The sequence below is a fragment of the Gymnoscopelus braueri genome (genome assembly GCF_963280865.1).
Source record: "Gymnoscopelus braueri genome assembly, chromosome: 19".
Taxonomy (NCBI): Eukaryota; Metazoa; Chordata; class Actinopteri; order Myctophiformes; family Myctophidae; genus Gymnoscopelus; species Gymnoscopelus braueri.
The window spans coordinates 2,327,910-2,345,409 of NC_137621.1; the positions used below are offsets into that span (position 1 = coordinate 2,327,910).

The 17,500-nt window shown below is 41.2% G+C and overlaps 1 protein-coding gene across 2 annotated transcripts in view; it reads right to left on the reverse strand.

Moving 5' to 3' along the window:
* fbxo33 (F-box protein 33) overlaps positions 1 to 17,500 on the reverse strand; it is a 23,614-nt gene that overhangs the window by 3,110 nt on the left and 3,004 nt on the right. For both annotated transcript variants that reach the window (XM_080414620.1, XM_080414619.1), the window contains 4 exons: positions 13,754 to 13,864; positions 9,627 to 9,787; positions 3,941 to 4,149; positions 966 to 1,263 (listed from right to left, as the gene is read on the reverse strand). In XM_080414620.1, coding sequence (XP_080270746.1) covers positions 966 to 1,263; positions 3,941 to 4,149; positions 9,627 to 9,787; positions 13,754 to 13,864 — 779 coding nt within the window. The remainder of the gene's footprint in view (positions 1 to 965; positions 1,264 to 3,940; positions 4,150 to 9,626; positions 9,788 to 13,753; positions 13,865 to 17,500) is intronic.

Sequence of the window (17,500 nt, forward strand, 5' to 3'; positions counted from 1 at the left end):
GTAACCTGGAGAGAGAGAGAGAGAGAGATAGAGCTAGTTTAACTACCACTATGTAACCTGGAGAGAGAGAGAGAGATAGAGCTAGTTTAACTACCACTATGTAACCTGGAGAGAGAGAGAGAGAGATAGAGCTAGTTTAACTACCACTATGTAACCTGGAGAGAGAGAGAGAGAGATAGAGCTAGTTTAACTACCACTATGTAACCTGGAGAGAGAGAGAGAGAGATAGAGCTAGTTTAACTACCACTATGTAACCTGGAGAGAGAGAGAGAGATAGAGCTAGTTTAACTACCACTATGTAACCTGGAGAGAGAGAGAGAGATAGAGCTAGTTTAACTACCACTATGTAACCTGGAGAGAGAGAGAGAGAGATAGAGCTAGTTTAACTACCACTATGTAACCTGGAGAGAGAGAGATAGAGCTAGTTTAACTACCACTATGTAACCTGGAGAGAGAGAGAGAGAGAGAGATAGAGCTAGTTTAACTACCACTATGTAACCTTTGAAGAAAGGAGCCAGTTGAAGGGGTTCAGGCATCTTGTCAGGATGCCTCCTGGGCTCCTCCTGACCAAGGACCAGGTGTGGGGATTTATATCTCCACACTGGCCTTGGAACGCCTCTGAACCCCCCCCCTCCCCCCAGAAGCAAAGATTTGAGTTACAAATGTTCGCTTTAAAATATAAATATATTCAAATATTTGCACAACTTTAAGATTTTTCAAAAATATCATAGAGTGCCGCACTATGAGCTTGTAGATCTGCTATGTTTGAATAGCCAAAGTATAAAATAGAGTTAAAGTGGTTAAAATGATTGTACACTATGTTAACTAATTCTGCTGGGGACCCCCTGGTACCCCTTCAAGGACCTCTGGGGGTCCCTGGACCCCACTTTGAGAACCAAAGACATAAATGACCGAAAAAAAAATAAACCAAAAATACACACTATAAACTAAAAAAAGAAACTCACCGTGTATGACCAGCACTGCCAGCTGGGTGCAGCGCCACGCCAGCAGCACCAGGGGGTCCTCGTTGCGGTTGCCGCTCAGGTCGGGGAAGTCGGCGTCGTCCCTCATGAGCAGGAAGTGGGTGAGCGTCTTGTTGTACTGCTGGGAGACCAGCTCCAGCGCCGCGTCCGTCACCACAGTACTGTAGCTGTCCAGGTGGAGGCGCTCCAGAGGCAGGCTGGGCTTCAGGATCCTCAGCAGCTCCGAGCTGTCCACCTCCAGCGCCATGATGTACACACGCAGGCTGGAGCTCACACGCACCTGGACGAGGGAGAGGACGATGGCATCAGGGTGGAGTTTTTTTTTCCCCACACGTTTTTTTTATCAGTGATCCTGGGCGCTACACTCCCCCAGTGGTGGAAAAAGTACTCAACTGTTTTACTTAAGTAAAAGTACCAATACTGCAATATAAAAATACTCTGTTACAAGTAAAAGTCCAGAATAAAAAATGTACTTGAGTAAAAGTACAAAAGTATTGGCATCAAAATGTACTTAAAGTACCAAAAGTAAAAGTACTAAATATTTGAAAATAGCCGATCTACAAGCTCACAACGCGTCGCAGATGCGACGCGTTGTGAGCTTGTAGATCTGCTATTTTCAAATAGCCTATGTATAAAATAGGGCTAAAGTGGTTAATGTATGTTTCGTAATATCATAATTTATATCTGAAAAGTAACTAGTAACTAAAGTTTTCAAATAATTGTAGTGGAGTAAAAGTACAATATTTGCCTCTGAGATGTAGTGGAGTAGAAGTAAAAGTATTGGAAATTGGAAATACTCAAGTAAAGTACAAATACCTCAAAATTTTACTTAAGTACAGTACTTGAGTAAATGTACTTAGTTACTTTCCACCACTGGGCGCTACACTCCCCCCCGGCCAGCCTAGGGAGCCCAGGGTCGAGCTCATGCCTCCTTCAATGCATGAGAGCCAACTGACCTTCTTGTCACCTGACAGGGAGGAGTTTCCCTGGTAGGACGTAGCGCGTGGAAGGAACACGTTATTCCAACCAGTTCCTTTCCCCTCCATCAGGCTGTTATGGGGGAGGCGGTATAGCGACCGGGATTACTAAATGTTTTTGTGAGGGTATTAACTACCCTAGGAGACACGGGGAGAACATGCAAACTCCACACAGAGTGGGCCCTTTCGCCAACCCCACCTAGGGTATGGGCATCAGTGTTGATTTTGACAGCAAATTTTGATTTAGGTTTTAGTCAGTCTTTTGAATAAACTTTCATTTGGTTTTAGTCATCTAAAAAGTTATAGTTTCAGTCTAGTTTTAGTCGACTAAATATCATGAGATTTTAGTCGACTAAATCTACAGTTGATTTCACCGCCTAAAATGTATGTTGGCGGTGCCTTGATGGCGTCGTAATGGCTGATCTTACATTTGGTTGCATGCCGAAAGTAATCGATCTACAAGCTCACAACGCGTCGCAGCGCGGCGCGTTGTGAGCTTGTAGATCTGCTATTTTCAGGGCACCAGAGCGCAACCAAACATAAAATGACTCGTCTTTTAGTTCTACTGGATCTCTTCTCCACTAGATCCCTCACTGACATTTTAGTCTAGTTTTTATTTGTTGACAAAATTGTCAATATATTTATTTAGTCTTAGTCATCGTAGCTTAGTTTTTATCTAGATTTCGTCAGTGAGAAAAGGTAGAGCTTTCAAACTCTGGAGAGAGCTGAGCTACTGAACTCATCTGGTGTAGAGTCTAAGTATAGGATTTTCTTATCTAACAGGTTGCTATTAGTTGTACTTTGAGTGCTTAAGTATATTAGTGCTTTAAGCAGTAGGCTGGTTGTTAGTTTGTATTATTTGTATTAGTATTTGTGCTTAAAGCAGTAGGCTTAAAGCAGTTGAGCAGTTAAGCAGGCTAGCCCAATCAGGTGCCTTGCTAAGTGTCTGGATGCTTTCCCTCTGCCTTAGACTGCCAGAGTCACCCCCCCCCCCTCCTGAAGAAACCAACACTTGACCCCTCTGAGGTCAAGAACTACAGACCGGTTTCCCTTCTATCCTTCCTATCTAAAACTCTTTGAACGTGCTCGTCTTCAATCAACTGTCCTCGGTACCTCCACCAGAACCACCTCCTGGACCGCCACCAGTCTGGGGTCAAAGTGGGTCACTCGACCGAGACTGCCCTCCTGGCAGTGACGGAGTGGCTCCATACTCCTGGACCTGTCTGCAGCGTACGACACGGTGAACCATCAGATCCTCCTCTCCACCCTTGAGGGGATGGGTGTCTCAGGCTCTGCACTCTCCCTGTTTGCATCCTACCTGACGGGTCGCTCCTACCAGGTGACTTTGAGAGGGTCTGTGTCAGAACCACGCAGACTCACTACTGGGGTCCCGCAAGGCTCGGTTCTGGGTCCTCTTCTTTTCTCTCTCTACACTACATCTCTTGGCGCTGTTAACCCCTCCCATGACTTTTCCTACCACTGCTGTCATTCCCCCCCTCTGACACACACGCATTGCTGCTTGTCTGGCCGACATCTCGGAGTGGATGTCGACGCACCAGCAGCAGTTCAGCCTGGACAAGACCGAGCTGACGTTCCTCCCGGGGAAGGGCTGTCCGCACCGAGACCTGGCCATCACCACTGACAATGCTGTGGTGAGAGTAATCTGCGTGTGACCCTGGACGACCGACTGTCCTTCTCGGCAGACATCGCACAGTCGACACAAAGATGTCGTCATAGTTTTAGTCGACAACATCAACACTGATGTTGGCATTGTCCATCTCTCTGGCACCACAGTGGTTCTCTAACGTTTCAGGCCGCGACTCATCCACATTACCGTATTTTCCGCACTATAAGCCGCACCGTCAGTGCGCCTTATAGTGCGGATGCGCCTTATATTTTACATGTTTCCTATTAAAAAAGGACCCTGGTTAAGAGTAGTTTCCATAATAAATACAAAGGGTTAGGGTTGATGGTTTATACCAGGGCTTTCCAGTCGTCTTCGGTGGCGGTTCCTTCCAGAGGTTTGAACTCCAGGGCGGCGCCGTTGAGCAGCAGAGAGAGGCGGTGCAGGGGGGTGCGCTGGGGGTTGGCCAGCAGACCACACAGCTCAGAGGTCAGGTCAGAGAAGTCCAGCGCCAGAGAACGCAGGTTAGACAACCGCTCCATCTCTGATGGAGAGATGAGAGGAGCTGAGAGAGAGAGAGAGAGAGAGGACAGGTTAGAGAGACGGACCATCTCTGATGGAGAGATGAGAGGAGCTGCCATGGGGAGAGAGAGAGAGGACAGGTTAGAGAGACGGACCATCTCTGATGGAGAGATGAGAGGAGCTGCCATGGAGAGAGAGAGAGAGAGAGAGAGAGAGAGAGAGAGGACAGGTTAGAGAGACGGACCAACTCTGATGGAGAGATGAGAGGAGCTGCCATGGAGAGAGAGAGAGAGAGAGAGAGCAGGTTAGACAACCGCTCCAACTCTGATGGAGAGATGAGAGGAGCTGCCATAGAGAGAGAGAGAGAGAGAGAGAGGACAGGTTAGTCAGAGAGAGGGATGACAGGTTAGAGAGACGATCCAACTATGACGGAGAGATGATGGAGGAGAGAGAAAGAGGACAATGTGAGGGAGTGGCACGTTTGGGAAGACGCTCAACAGCTTCTTCTGCAACATATCGTTAGCTTCATAGCATAATTGCCTAAGTCCTATTTTGAAGGTTTTCAGGACAGAAGGAATTAAAAATTGATTTAGGCAAAAAAGAGAATGTTGCCTAAATCATGTTTTTCTGCCTTTATTTATATAACTCTACTCTCCTAACACTTTATTTATATAACTCTACTCTCCTAACACTTTATTTATATAACTCTACTCTCCTAACACTTTATTTATATAACTCTACTCTCCTAACACTTTATTTATATAACTCTACTCTCCTAACACTTTATTTATATAACTCTACTCTCCTAACACTTTATTTATATAACTCTACTCTCCTAACACTGATGATTCATCCTGCCTTAGTGCCTATATGTTCTCAGCCTATCAGAATGCTTGTTACATTCAAAATCATCTCTGCCTAAGTCTAAAAGTTAGCCTCATAGCATAAAAGTCATTTTTTGGAAACTTCTTAATCTCTTGAGTTGTCTTGTTACAAAAAATCGTGAGTTTAATTTCATATCTATGAACTCTGTGTATTCCAGATCTGTTTATTTGTTTTTCAGTAAATAATGAAATCTTCTCCCAACAAGGTTTTATGTAATCTATTTTTGCAAGAACACAATTATCCTACATAGTTCGGACAAACACACACAAACACTGACGACAGGCACGGAGGAGCGAAGCAACAACAACACATGAAGGGCACAAACAGACTGGTAGAGAGCGCTGCCAGAGTCAATGAGTGACCTCTACCTATCAGACTGGCACATGCAATGTACACACAGCACAGATAGTTCACCCAAAAAATAACGTTTTTTCTATCAATCAGTCGCCCCATGGAGACTTGAATACATGGACATTTTTAGTTTTTTTGTCTCATTCCTAAGCCAATAATTTGATGACCAGCAGCGGTTCCGGTAGGAGACTAGAAGAGTCTCCTTTGTGTCTCCTACCGGCACCGCTGCCAGTCATCAAAAACCGGGAAAGCATTTGAAGTGTCATTTTATATCATTCAAAAATGGAAGCTCATATACAAGCTCACAGCGCGTCACTTTGTGCCACGCTGTGAGCTTGTAGATCTGCTATTCTTGAAAAAATCGTGAGCACCACTGATATAGTAGCAACTAGGCCTGACCTCGACTAAGTCGACTAGTCGACTGGTTAGTCGCGGGGCGTCCGAGTCGACCGCGTGTCTCTTAGTCGAAATCTATTTATTTTTTTAATGGCCAAAAAGGTTTTAAATAGTTTTTTTGGCCAAGTCTACACCTGCAACCACACGTAACTTCCACTTTTTTCTTCTTATTCCTCGTCTTTGTATTGGTATTGTTTGTGTTGGAGCGCCTCAGTGCGGCTGCAGAGTTCATGTGCAACCTCTTCCAGAGAGAGATAGAGACACTAGAAACTCTGCTGGAGACATAAAACAAACTGTGTAGACTTGGCCCTTTGAAATAAAATGTATTTTGGCCCTTAAAAAAAAAGTTATTTTTTTTATTTATTTTTGTCGTCGACTGCCAGTCGACGATTGGCAATTAGTCGCCAATTGGATTCAACTAAACAAATCCTTAGTCGGGGACAGGCCTAGTAGCAACATACGTTTTTCAGAACGCCGTTAGGCTTTAGAAGAGGTTTTGTACAAATGGACCTCAGGTTCGATTCCAGCCTTTATTCTCTGAAGCTCTGCTTCCATTTCCTTCTGCAAAGCAACGCAACAATAAAGCAAACGCTTCCGTACAGACTTTGGTCATGAGGGAATAATGAGCAGATCTGATTCAGTTCATGTGAGAACGGCTGCGTTCTCTCTGTTCTGTAAGCCTTCACTCTGTGTCCAAGACCAAAGCTACTGCTGAGCACTGCTGGAAAGAGAGTTTACTCATTTACTCAAATACTGTTCCCAAGTAAAATTGTGTTTACTTTAGTATTTCCATTTTCTTATATACAGGGTTCCCACACATTTTAACTGCTTAAGCCACTGGACGTCTAAATATTATTATTATTATTATTTTTAATGTTCAGAACCCAAGATATGATGATTTGAAAATGCTCTGCTCCATTCACTCTTTGTTTAACTTCTTACTGAAAAAGGCTGTATCTCGGCTCCTAAGCACTTTTTTTTTTTACAATGAATTTTGGCTGTGGCACTGAATGAGTTAACAATGAATTTTCAAAACTTCTCCATAACTTTTCTAAAGTATTTTACCCCATTTCCAGGACTATAGAAATCATACAGTGCAATAATGACTCTTAACCCATTGAGGCCTGTGGTTCAGATTCTGCAAAATGTTTTCTAAATCCTACCAAAAAAGTATGTTTCTATATCAGTGGTTCTCAATCTTTTTCATGACAAGGACCCACAAACTTATATGTATTTGGCCGCGAACCCCCATCTCAAAATATGTTGTTCCAGGGACCCCCCAGAAGCAAAGATTGGAGTAAAAAATGTTCACTTTAAAAAAATACATATTCAAAGATTTGCACACATTTTCACGATTTTCTTAAAATAGCAGATCTACAAGCTCGTAGCGCGGAGCTTGTAGATCTGCTATTTTTGAATAGCCAAAGTGTAAAATAATGCTTTTTAGCTCAAATCCAGAAGTGACACAGATGCGTTCCAGGTCTTAATGGGTTAAACCAGTGTGCCATCAATGCCCCGAGACAGACTCGAGCGAAGGTTGTCACGTGACAAAAAGAACAGATCTACAAGCTAACCACGTATGGAGTAACACTGCGTTTTACCCATCTTTCACGTAATGTTAGACAAAAACAATGTATTTTGTTGCTGCCGGGCAGAAATCTCTCATCTCCGTAGATTTAACTTTTTTGTGTTTTTTCGTAAATCATACAGCGTCACAAAAAAGCATCAAAAGTGGCAGATCTACAAGCTCGAAAACGCGGCTCGAAACGCGGCGCGAAGCGACGCGTTTCGAGCTTGTAGATCTGCTACTTTTGCCATTTTAGAATTAGAATCCTGGACAAATGAGGTTTCCACCCGACAGACACGATAGCCAAAGATTTTCCAAAACATTTAATTAATTTCAAACCTTTTCCAGGGCCTGGAAAACTGTTTTTATCATTTCAAAATATTTCCAGGAATTTCATGACCGTGGGAACCCTGTATATACTATAAACTTCTCATCCAACACATCTCGGAGGCAAATATGGTACTTTTAAACTCCACTACAATTATTCGACGGCAAGTTACTTTGCGGATTTAGATTATTATCATAAAACTTACATATAACCACTTATACCACTAAAATAGTCGATCTACAAGCTCAAACCACGTCACATCGAGACACGTTTTGAGCTTCTCAGCTTCTTCATAACCCCATGAAGGCACTTCAGATTGATTATGCATACATACCAGTATTTGCTCTAATAACGTCATTATGAATATAGAAGCTAAATTAATGATTGGTTATGATTCAGTAACTTTTACACATGCAAATGTATTTAGCAGGGAACAAGATTAACATCAAATGTAAGTATGAGGGTTAGGAACTACTACTGATGACTGTGTTGGTTGAGTACATTCATTTCTCCCATCAACCAGGCATAATAACCTGTCACAGATAGGTCATTAATCATGTATGAACAGTGTCTGTTCACATCATGTATGAACAGTGTCTGTTCACATCATGTATGAACAGTGTCTGTTCACATCATGTATGAACAGTGTCTGTTCACATCATGTATGAACAGACAGTCATTTGTTAAGGTTATTCAGTTCAAAACACTGAAAATAAAAATAAAAACATCTCGTCTCACTCAGTCAGGATTACAATACAAAAAAGATTGTGTTTAAATGTGTTTCTCTCATGTTTAATGCAATGCACTCTGTAATAGGAGTTTTAGGGTTAGGAAAATTAACTATAGGAGTTAGGGCTAGGGGTTTAGGGTTAGGTAAGTTAACTAGTGTCTGACAGTAAATCTGACATGAACCTTACCATAATGGTGAGTGAGGTTCTGGTCTCTCATCCCACAATGAATGCCTGACAAAAAAGTAATAAAAAACCCACTAAAATAACAAGCCAACCGGCATCCCAACAACACACAGCTCAGAATCGCTCAACAATGAGTTAAGATTTTTAGTAAAATGCCTCTGAACATATTGCTAGTTTGACCACTACAAATGCTACGAATAATAACAACCGAAAACAGCCGATCTACAAGCTCTCAATGCATTGAGAGCTTGTAGATCATCTGTTTTCGCAGTGCTCTTCTATGGAATCCAGATGACTGAAATCAGTCATGGCGACTGAAAACTTTGATCCACGCAGACAGACAGGTACCTAGCTGGTGGTCCAGCAGAGGTGATACAGGCTCTCAGTGGAGGGGTTAGACAGGCAGGCAGGCAGGCAGGCAGACAGACAGACAGTACCTAGCTGGTGGTCCAGCAGAGGTGATACAGGCTCTCAGTGGAGGGGTTAGACAGGCAGGCAGGCAGACAGACAGACAGACAGACAGTACCTAGCTGGTGGTCCAGCAGACTGAGGTGCTGCAGGCTGTCAGCAGAGGGGTTAGACAGACAGACAGACAGACAGACAGACAGACAGACAGACAGACAGACAGTAACTAGCTGGTGGTCCAGCAGACTGAGGTGCTGCAGGCTCTCAGTGGAGGGGTTAGACAGACAGACAGACAGACAGACAGACAGACAGACAGACAGACAGACAGTAACTAGCTGGTGGTCCAGCAGACTGAGGTGCTGCAGGCTCTCAGTGGAGGGGTTAGACAGACAGACAGACAGACAGACAGACAGACAGGCAGACAGACAGACAGACAGACAGACAGACAGTACCTAGCTGGTGGTCCAGCAGACTGAGGTGCTGCAGGCTGTCAGCAGAGGGGTTAGACAGGCAGACAGACAGACAGACAGACAGACAGACAGACAGTACCTAGCTGGTGGTCCAGCAGACTGAGGTGCTGCAGGCTGTCAGCAGAGGGGTTAGACAGGCAGGCAGACAGACAGACAGACAGACAGACAGACAGACAGACAGACAGACAGACAGACAGACAGTACCTAGCTGGTGGTCCAGCAGACTGAGGTGCTGCAGGCTGTCAGCAGAGGGGTTAGACAGGCAGGCCAGGGAGCATGGAGTGAGCAGACCCAGCATGAAGCTACAGGACAACCATCTCATCTGTCTGCTGTTGGTCAGGAGGTCCATGAACAGCTGCTGGATTCTGGGGAACAGAAAAACATTATTATGACATGATTATTGTTATATTTGTCAGTAAAACCATTTGTAATTTAGGCATGTAGCACACGCTATATCCAAATGTACCTAAAGTACCAAAAGTAGTCATTATGCAGAATATCCCATTTCACAAGTTTTCAAATGTATACCGGTATTTTTTTTTTTTTAATAGCAGATCTACAAGTTCACAATTCGTCGCATTGTGAGCTTGTAGATCTGCTATTTTCAAATGGCTGAAATGTAAATAGGGCTGAAGTGGTTATATGTTTAGTGATAATAATCAAAATCTACTAAATCTAAAATGTAAGTAAGTTTTCAAATAATTGTAGTGGAGTAAAAGTACAATATTTTCCTCTGAGATGTAGTGGAGTAGAAGTAAAAGTATTGAACATTGGAAATACCTAAAGAAAATTACTTAAGTACAGTACTTGAGTAAATGCGCCACTGCTTACAAGTGTGAGATGGGAGTAAGCAGAGTAAACATGAACTCTAAGTCAATAAACAAGGTAAATAGTTACATAAATAGAAAACATTTTTATAACCTATCTGTACATTTAAAACTATAGGATACCAGTAGGCATGTAACGATTCACTCAACTCACGATACGATTCGAATCACGATTCGAGGTTCACGATACCTCACGATTTTCTCACGATTTTTTTAGCACATTTATTTTCCAGAAAAATTACTGAAAAATCTTGATTATTTATTTTACAAAAATCATGTATGTTTTAAAAACTATATTTTCTCTTATCCTCTTTTATATGAAATTAAATAAAGCCTTTTTATTCATGAGGTACATGTATTAACTGACACATTAAGACATGTTATTTGTTAAATAATAACTTTAAATATATAAGTCTATAAATAATAAACCTAAATAAATAAATGAATTTTGAAACATATATCCCAGATGAAATAAATGATAAAGAAAACCTCTTCAAATAAACAAACTAAGGCTTTGCCTTGGGATTTACAAGTTATTTTTTATCTATGCTACATTCTCAGCATTCTGTATAAAACAACACATTTATGTAATAAGGGAAACTGTTTTAAACTGCTCCAAATGAGATTAGATAATAATTAATTGATTAGTAGTATCAATGAAATTCGCTATATATCTGAAAGACAGTGTTGAAAGGAGTTTGACGTTGTCAGCAGTCTGATACAATTGTTAAATTATTAAATTAAATTATTATTCATTGCACTCTACAGCCGTACTCCAGAATTAGACGTTTAGGCGCTCCAGAATTAGACGTTTTCATTAGAAGCCTATCAGTTGTATGTTTCCTACAGAGTTTAAATCAGACAGCTAGCAACGTCGTTAGTTTGGGCTATTCATCAATCAAATAAACATGTTTGCATGCAACGCACATTTCCCTCGGACCTTTATGCAGTGCGATCCTAGTTGTTCAGATTTCATAGCCTGAGAGGACGTGAACCCCTCTCTGCCGTTCATAGCCTGCCTTTGAGTGAGTGAAGCAGAGACCGACGCAGGGAGCTATGGTGGCCCTGAGGGGACAAAATAGTAGGCGGATAACAATGAAGGGAGTCTGACTCGATTGCGCCCTCTGCTGGTTGCATCACGATGTCATATTTTATTGCATCGATTTAAATCATCACCACTTTGAATCGATTTAAATCGATATACGATAAATCGTTACATGCCTAGATACCAGCTAAACAATGAACCTTGTATCTGTCTGAACAACAAGCCATTTAAATGACATTCTGTACATTTGTGGAAAAACAAGACAACAATAAAAACTAAAAAGGCTATCTGACTGTGATGTGATTTCAACAGATGTCAACACTGAACTATTTTCACATTTCTTTAGAAACTTTTTTCCATTAAAATGGACACGCCCAAAATAAGGCTAAATTATTTCATCCAATTATCGATTATGTTTTATAACCGATTAAACGGTTTAGTTGGATTTAACTGTTTGCAGCCCAACTTTTTATCCATGTTGAAGAGTAAATGACAGATACATGAATTGGTCAGCAGGGGGCACTGTGGCGCTGAATCACCAGACTGGGATAGGATGAATCTATTAGTTCTCTTCTTTGAATTCTCTTTTCACTGTTTCCCAAGTGTCCCAGCGATAGAAATGCCATTAAATGGGGGTCCGTAGCCTAAATGCATGTCAAACTGGGGGTCCTAGACATTAAAATGGTTGAGAATCACTGCTAGAGCCGTAAAAGACTTCTCTTATGGGGGTCCCTAGCTGGCATATCTTTTCAAATGGGGGTCTGCAGGCTAATAAGTGTCAATTTGGGGGTCCTTGACATGAAAAAGTTTGAGAACCACTGTTTTATACAGAGCGACTTACAATAAGCAAGGTAAACACGCATCAAATTAGTGCTGCCAGAATTGGCCAAAAATGACTTTTGAATATTCCTTTTAAAACACAGCGTGGGTTCCATCCATTCCAACCTATCGAATTCCGAATGAATGTATATTATTTTTAATATACGATATTGTAAAACTCCCTCTGTGTCACATTTCTCTTGTAGCCTATACCTTCATTTGAAAACAAATACATGGGTTTGATTATAATTTCCCGTTTCATGTCGAGGTAAAGATTGTTCCAACTTCCATCACAGCACAATTGGAGCGATGCGTCTCCGTTCTCCAGATAAGTCCCGGGCTTGTATCTAAACCATACAGCTTTATTAAAATCAGGCTATAGAATGAAAAAGTATGAATCATTCATTTGATCTCGCAAGAGAGCCCAGAAAGAAATAGACTTCTGCTGTGTTTGAATTAAGTTTTACTGCATACCGTGAGGGACAAGAATCCATGCAAAGTTTTTACATCGCGTTTTCGCTGGTCGAGTCTCGTTGTAAACACTACCAAATGAATCGCCCGTTTCAGCTTGACCCGTTAACACATTCCCTGCCAGAGGGTTTTTTTTATTTTACTTCCCCCAGTGCCAGTGTTTAAAAACTTTTTTACACAGGAGCCGAGATACAGGATTTTAAAGTAATAAGTTAACCAAGGAGTGAATGGAGCTAGAAATCTTTGGATCGTGATATCTCTGGTTCTGTGTGGATAAATTGAAAAAAAAAAAGACTAAAAAAAAAAAAAACCCTTTTTTTTTTTTTTTTAAACGGTTATACTCGTGGATGGCTTTTCCATGGCAGTAAACGGGTGTATTTTTCATCAACGGTTATACTCGTGATTGGCAGGTAAAGTGTTAACATTTTTGAATCAATTAAAGTGACATTGTGTGAGAAAACGTGTGTGTTTTCTAATACCGAGCAAACTGCAAGTCAAAAGCCTCCCGACTCCAAGGCAACTGTGTGTGTCTGTGGTCAAGGTCCGTGTGAAGTCTGTGTGTTACAAGCAGGCAGGCAGCGAGGCAGCAGATGTTTTCTTCGCTGTGTATGACGGTGTCGTGTGGTGAACACAGCTAATCTACAAGCCACTACTTTAGATTCTATTGTAGAATCTACTATTGCATCAACGACGCATTGTGGGCTTGTAGATCGGCTAGCGTTTGCACACGGCACCGTCGTACGATTAAGTAAAGCCTTGAGGGGAGAGTTCTCCCTTCTGCCTCTGACTGACGGCTCTGTGATGTTACGTGCGCCCAGAGTCTCGTGCGGCAGATTATTATTATTATTATTATTATCTTTTTAAATTTGAACCTTAATTTTTTGTATAGTCGAAGGTTCTTTTATTTTTAATATTCTAATGAATACTCGAATATGGAATATTCGTTGGCAGCCCTACATCAAATGCAGAGAGTGTAGTGCCTCAGTAAACTAGGATCACAGGTAAACCAAGACTCTAGCATGAGTCTAAATAACATGCCATCTAAATGACATGTTCACCTTTGCGTGAGTCTGCATGGTTGTCAAGGCTAGGTCAAGTGCTACGGTGGCTGAGGTGAGGTGGAGTCTAGAAAACAGACATGGTGTAGATGGTGTTCATGAAGCTCTTACTCTTTAATCTTCTTGTCTCCTTGGTGGATCTGGTCCAGGCAGGAGCTGTCCATCAGGCCCTCCTCCTGAAGCACACAGGTGTCTCCATACAAACTCAACTTCTGAAGGTTTCTGTACGAGAGAGGAAGCACACAGAGGCTTAGAAACATGTTTCTATACAGGAGAGGAACACACAGAGACTTAGAAACATGTTTCTATACAGGAGAGGAACACCCAGAAGTTTAGAAACATGTTTCTATACAGGAGACGAACTCTCACGCGTTGTGAGCTTGTAGATCGGCTATTTTCACTAGTTTGGGTCCCGGGAAGACATCAAATAACCACTGGGTTAAGACATCAAATAACCACTGGGTTAAGACATCAAATAACCAATGGGTTAAGACATCAAATAACCACTGGGTTAAGACACACACTATGTCACCACTGCCGTAGGTTGTGTACCTTCACACACACACACACACACACACACACACACACACACACACACTATGTCACCACTGCCGTAGGTTGTGTACCTTTAACACACACACACACACACACACACAGTGTATTAGTTTACCAGACAGTCCAGGGTTGGGTTCTACACTGTTCACGTATAAACAGGACTGTCACAATCATGACATCTTCAGTCGACCATTCATTTTTATACGAATAATTGCGTTTGCGTGGCCTTGAACATTGGAACATAGAAGTAAGAATCACATTTACGTTTGGCTTTCCAGTATTTCTGAAAATGTCTGAACATCAACATATGAACATTTTTCAACATGGAAACAATTATGCAAAAATAATTGTGATCATCTCAAATAATTAGCGATCAGGTGATTACATAATAATTGTGACAGGCCTTAACACTTTACCTGCCAATCACGAGTATAACCGTTGATGAAAAATACACCCGTTTACTGCCATCCACGAGTATAACCGTCTTTTTTTTTTTCAATTTATCCACACAGAACCAGAGATATCACGATCCAAAGATTTCTAGCTCCATTCACTCCTTGGTTAACTTATTACTTTAAAATCCTGTATCTCGGCTCCTGTGTAAAAAAAATTTAAACACTGGCACTGGGGGAAGTAAAATAAAAAAAACCCTCTGGCAGGGAATGTGTTAAATTTCTTTGGCTATTCAAAAATAGCAGATCTACAAGCTTGTAGATCTGCTATTTTTTTTTTATTTTTCTTAAATCTCTTAGATTTTTTGCAAATCTTTGAATATATATTCTTTAAAAAGCTAACTTTTGTAAAATATGTTGTTCCAGGGACCTCCAGAAGCAAAGATATGAGTCAAAAATGTTCCCTTTAAAAAAAAATATATATATATTCAAATATTTGCACAATATCAAAATATAAAAAATAGCAGATCTACAAGCTCTCTCAAGATCTACGAGCTTGTATATCTGCTATTTTTGAATATAGCCAAATAGGCAAAGTATAAAATAATGGTTATAGCTAAAAGTCTAAAGTGACACATATATGCGTTCCTGGACTGAATGGGTGGCACAGAGTGCCGCGCTATGAGCTTGTAGATCTGCTATTTTTGAATAGCCAGAGTATAGTAAAAATAATGGTTAAAGTGGTTCCACAGATGCGTTGCGGGTGTAAATGGGCCAGAGAACCCCTGATGATGATGATGATGATGATGATGGTACAGATTTCACCCTCTCTCAGTCAGCAGTAAGGGAGACAGTAGCAGCTACATGGTTCTGGAACGGTGCCAGGCTTTACAACAATGTACACACACCATCACAATCCTAGAAAGAACCTAGGAGAAGGGCTGTGTGTGTGTGTGTGTGTGTGTGTGTGTGTGTGTGTGTGTGTGTGTGTGTGTGTGTGTGTGTGTGTGTGTGTGTGTGTGTGTGTGTGTGTGTGTGTGTGTGTGTGTGTGTGTGTGTGTCAGAGAGAGTTCTACACTTTAACAAACCTAAATGCTGTGTAGAGATGCCATTTTCCCCCCCGCCCAATAAAACTCCATGAGACAGGAACACAAACTGTAACGGACATGTTATGTTATATCAGTGGTTCTCAACCTGTGGGTCGGGTCCCCAGATGACAGTAAAGTGACAATTTAAGGACTTTTTAAGACCTTTTAAAATGAGATGGAAAAAAAGACAATTACCGCATCAAAAGTAATCAACAGACTATACTATAAAAACTGGACAGGCATTGGCCAAATTGTCAAATAATATAAAGAAAGAGGCAAACATTGTGAAAACAGCCGATCTACAAGCTCACAACACCTCGCAACGGGAGGCGTTGTGAGCTTGTAGATCGGCTGTTTTCACAAAATGTATCTGTGGGAACTGAGTCAAACTAAATGTAATGCCTCAACTTCTACAATCCAAGTGCTTATCAGGGTTGGGGGTCCCCAGTTCATTTTTGGGGGGGGCGGGTCGCGACCTGAAAAGGTTGAGAACCACTGTGTTATATGACACAACAGGGGAAAAAAAACATGCATATCAAGAGCTTCAAATGCTGATATCAGCATTTGGAAGCCCAACCAAGCAGCATTCTCTCTCCAGGGACATGCTAGAGCTGCATTGTTGTTGATGCACCGCTGCTATGAAAACCAATGCAACATAGCCTAGCTACACTGAGTGGGCTGTGTGGGGGGGGGGGGGCTGTATACAAAGGAAAAACGCAGGCTAGCTATTTGACTTCACACACACAGTCCAAAACATCACAAAACAGCCGTGGCAGGGGAGGCTTCCAATCCAAACAGACCCAAAAATATATGAATTAAACATATCACATATACAGGGGAGCTCCTTGAATGCTATTTTTTACAATTGAATACTTCATAGAGAGCAGAGCGGTGGAAGATGGAAGAAGTACTCATTCTTTTTAAGTAAAAGTAGCAATACCCTATTGTAGAAATAGTCTGTTACAAGTTACAAGTCCGGTATTCAAAATTTACTTGAGTAAAAGTACAAAAGTATTGGTATCAAAAATTCAAAATGTACTTAAAAGTGAGAAAAGTAAGAAAGTAGTCATTTTGCAGAATGTCCCGTTTCGGTATGAAACATACAAATCTTTTGAAAATAGCAGATCTTGTAGATCGTCTATTTTCAAAAGGCCAAAATATGTGTGAGTGTGTGAGTGTGTGCGTGTGCGTGTGTTAATATATATTGTATGTTTTGTAATAATAATCAAAATCTACAAAGTAACTAGTAAGTAAAGTTTTCAAATAATTATAGTGGAGTAAAAAGTTTATGCATACATTTTAAGCATATAGTTTATGTATATATCAAATATAATAGGGAAGCTCCTTGAATGCCATCGTTTACAATTGAATACTTCACATAGAGATTACATTAGTAACCTTACAGGATGGATGGCCAGCTACAGTAAAAACACCATAATAATATAAACGCAGTTGCATCATCATGACGTACAGTATATTCATGTAAAAATCCAGTATTTCACACATACTGTACATAAACATACATAATAAGGTTCCTGTCAGCATGCCTAACCAGGGCTTCACAAACTGTTTTGCTCGAGACCAAAAAGAGAGACGGGGAAACGCATCTTTCGTTTTAGATTTTAAACATCTAGACCATTATTATCTTATACTTTGGCTATTCAAAAATAGCAGATCTACAAGCTCATAGCGCGGTGCCGCGCTATGAGCTTGTAGATCTGCTATTTTTTTTTTAAATCATAAACATTTGTGCAAATCTTTGAATATATATATTTTTTTAAAGCGAACATTTGTAACTCAAATCTTTGCTTCTGGGGGGATTC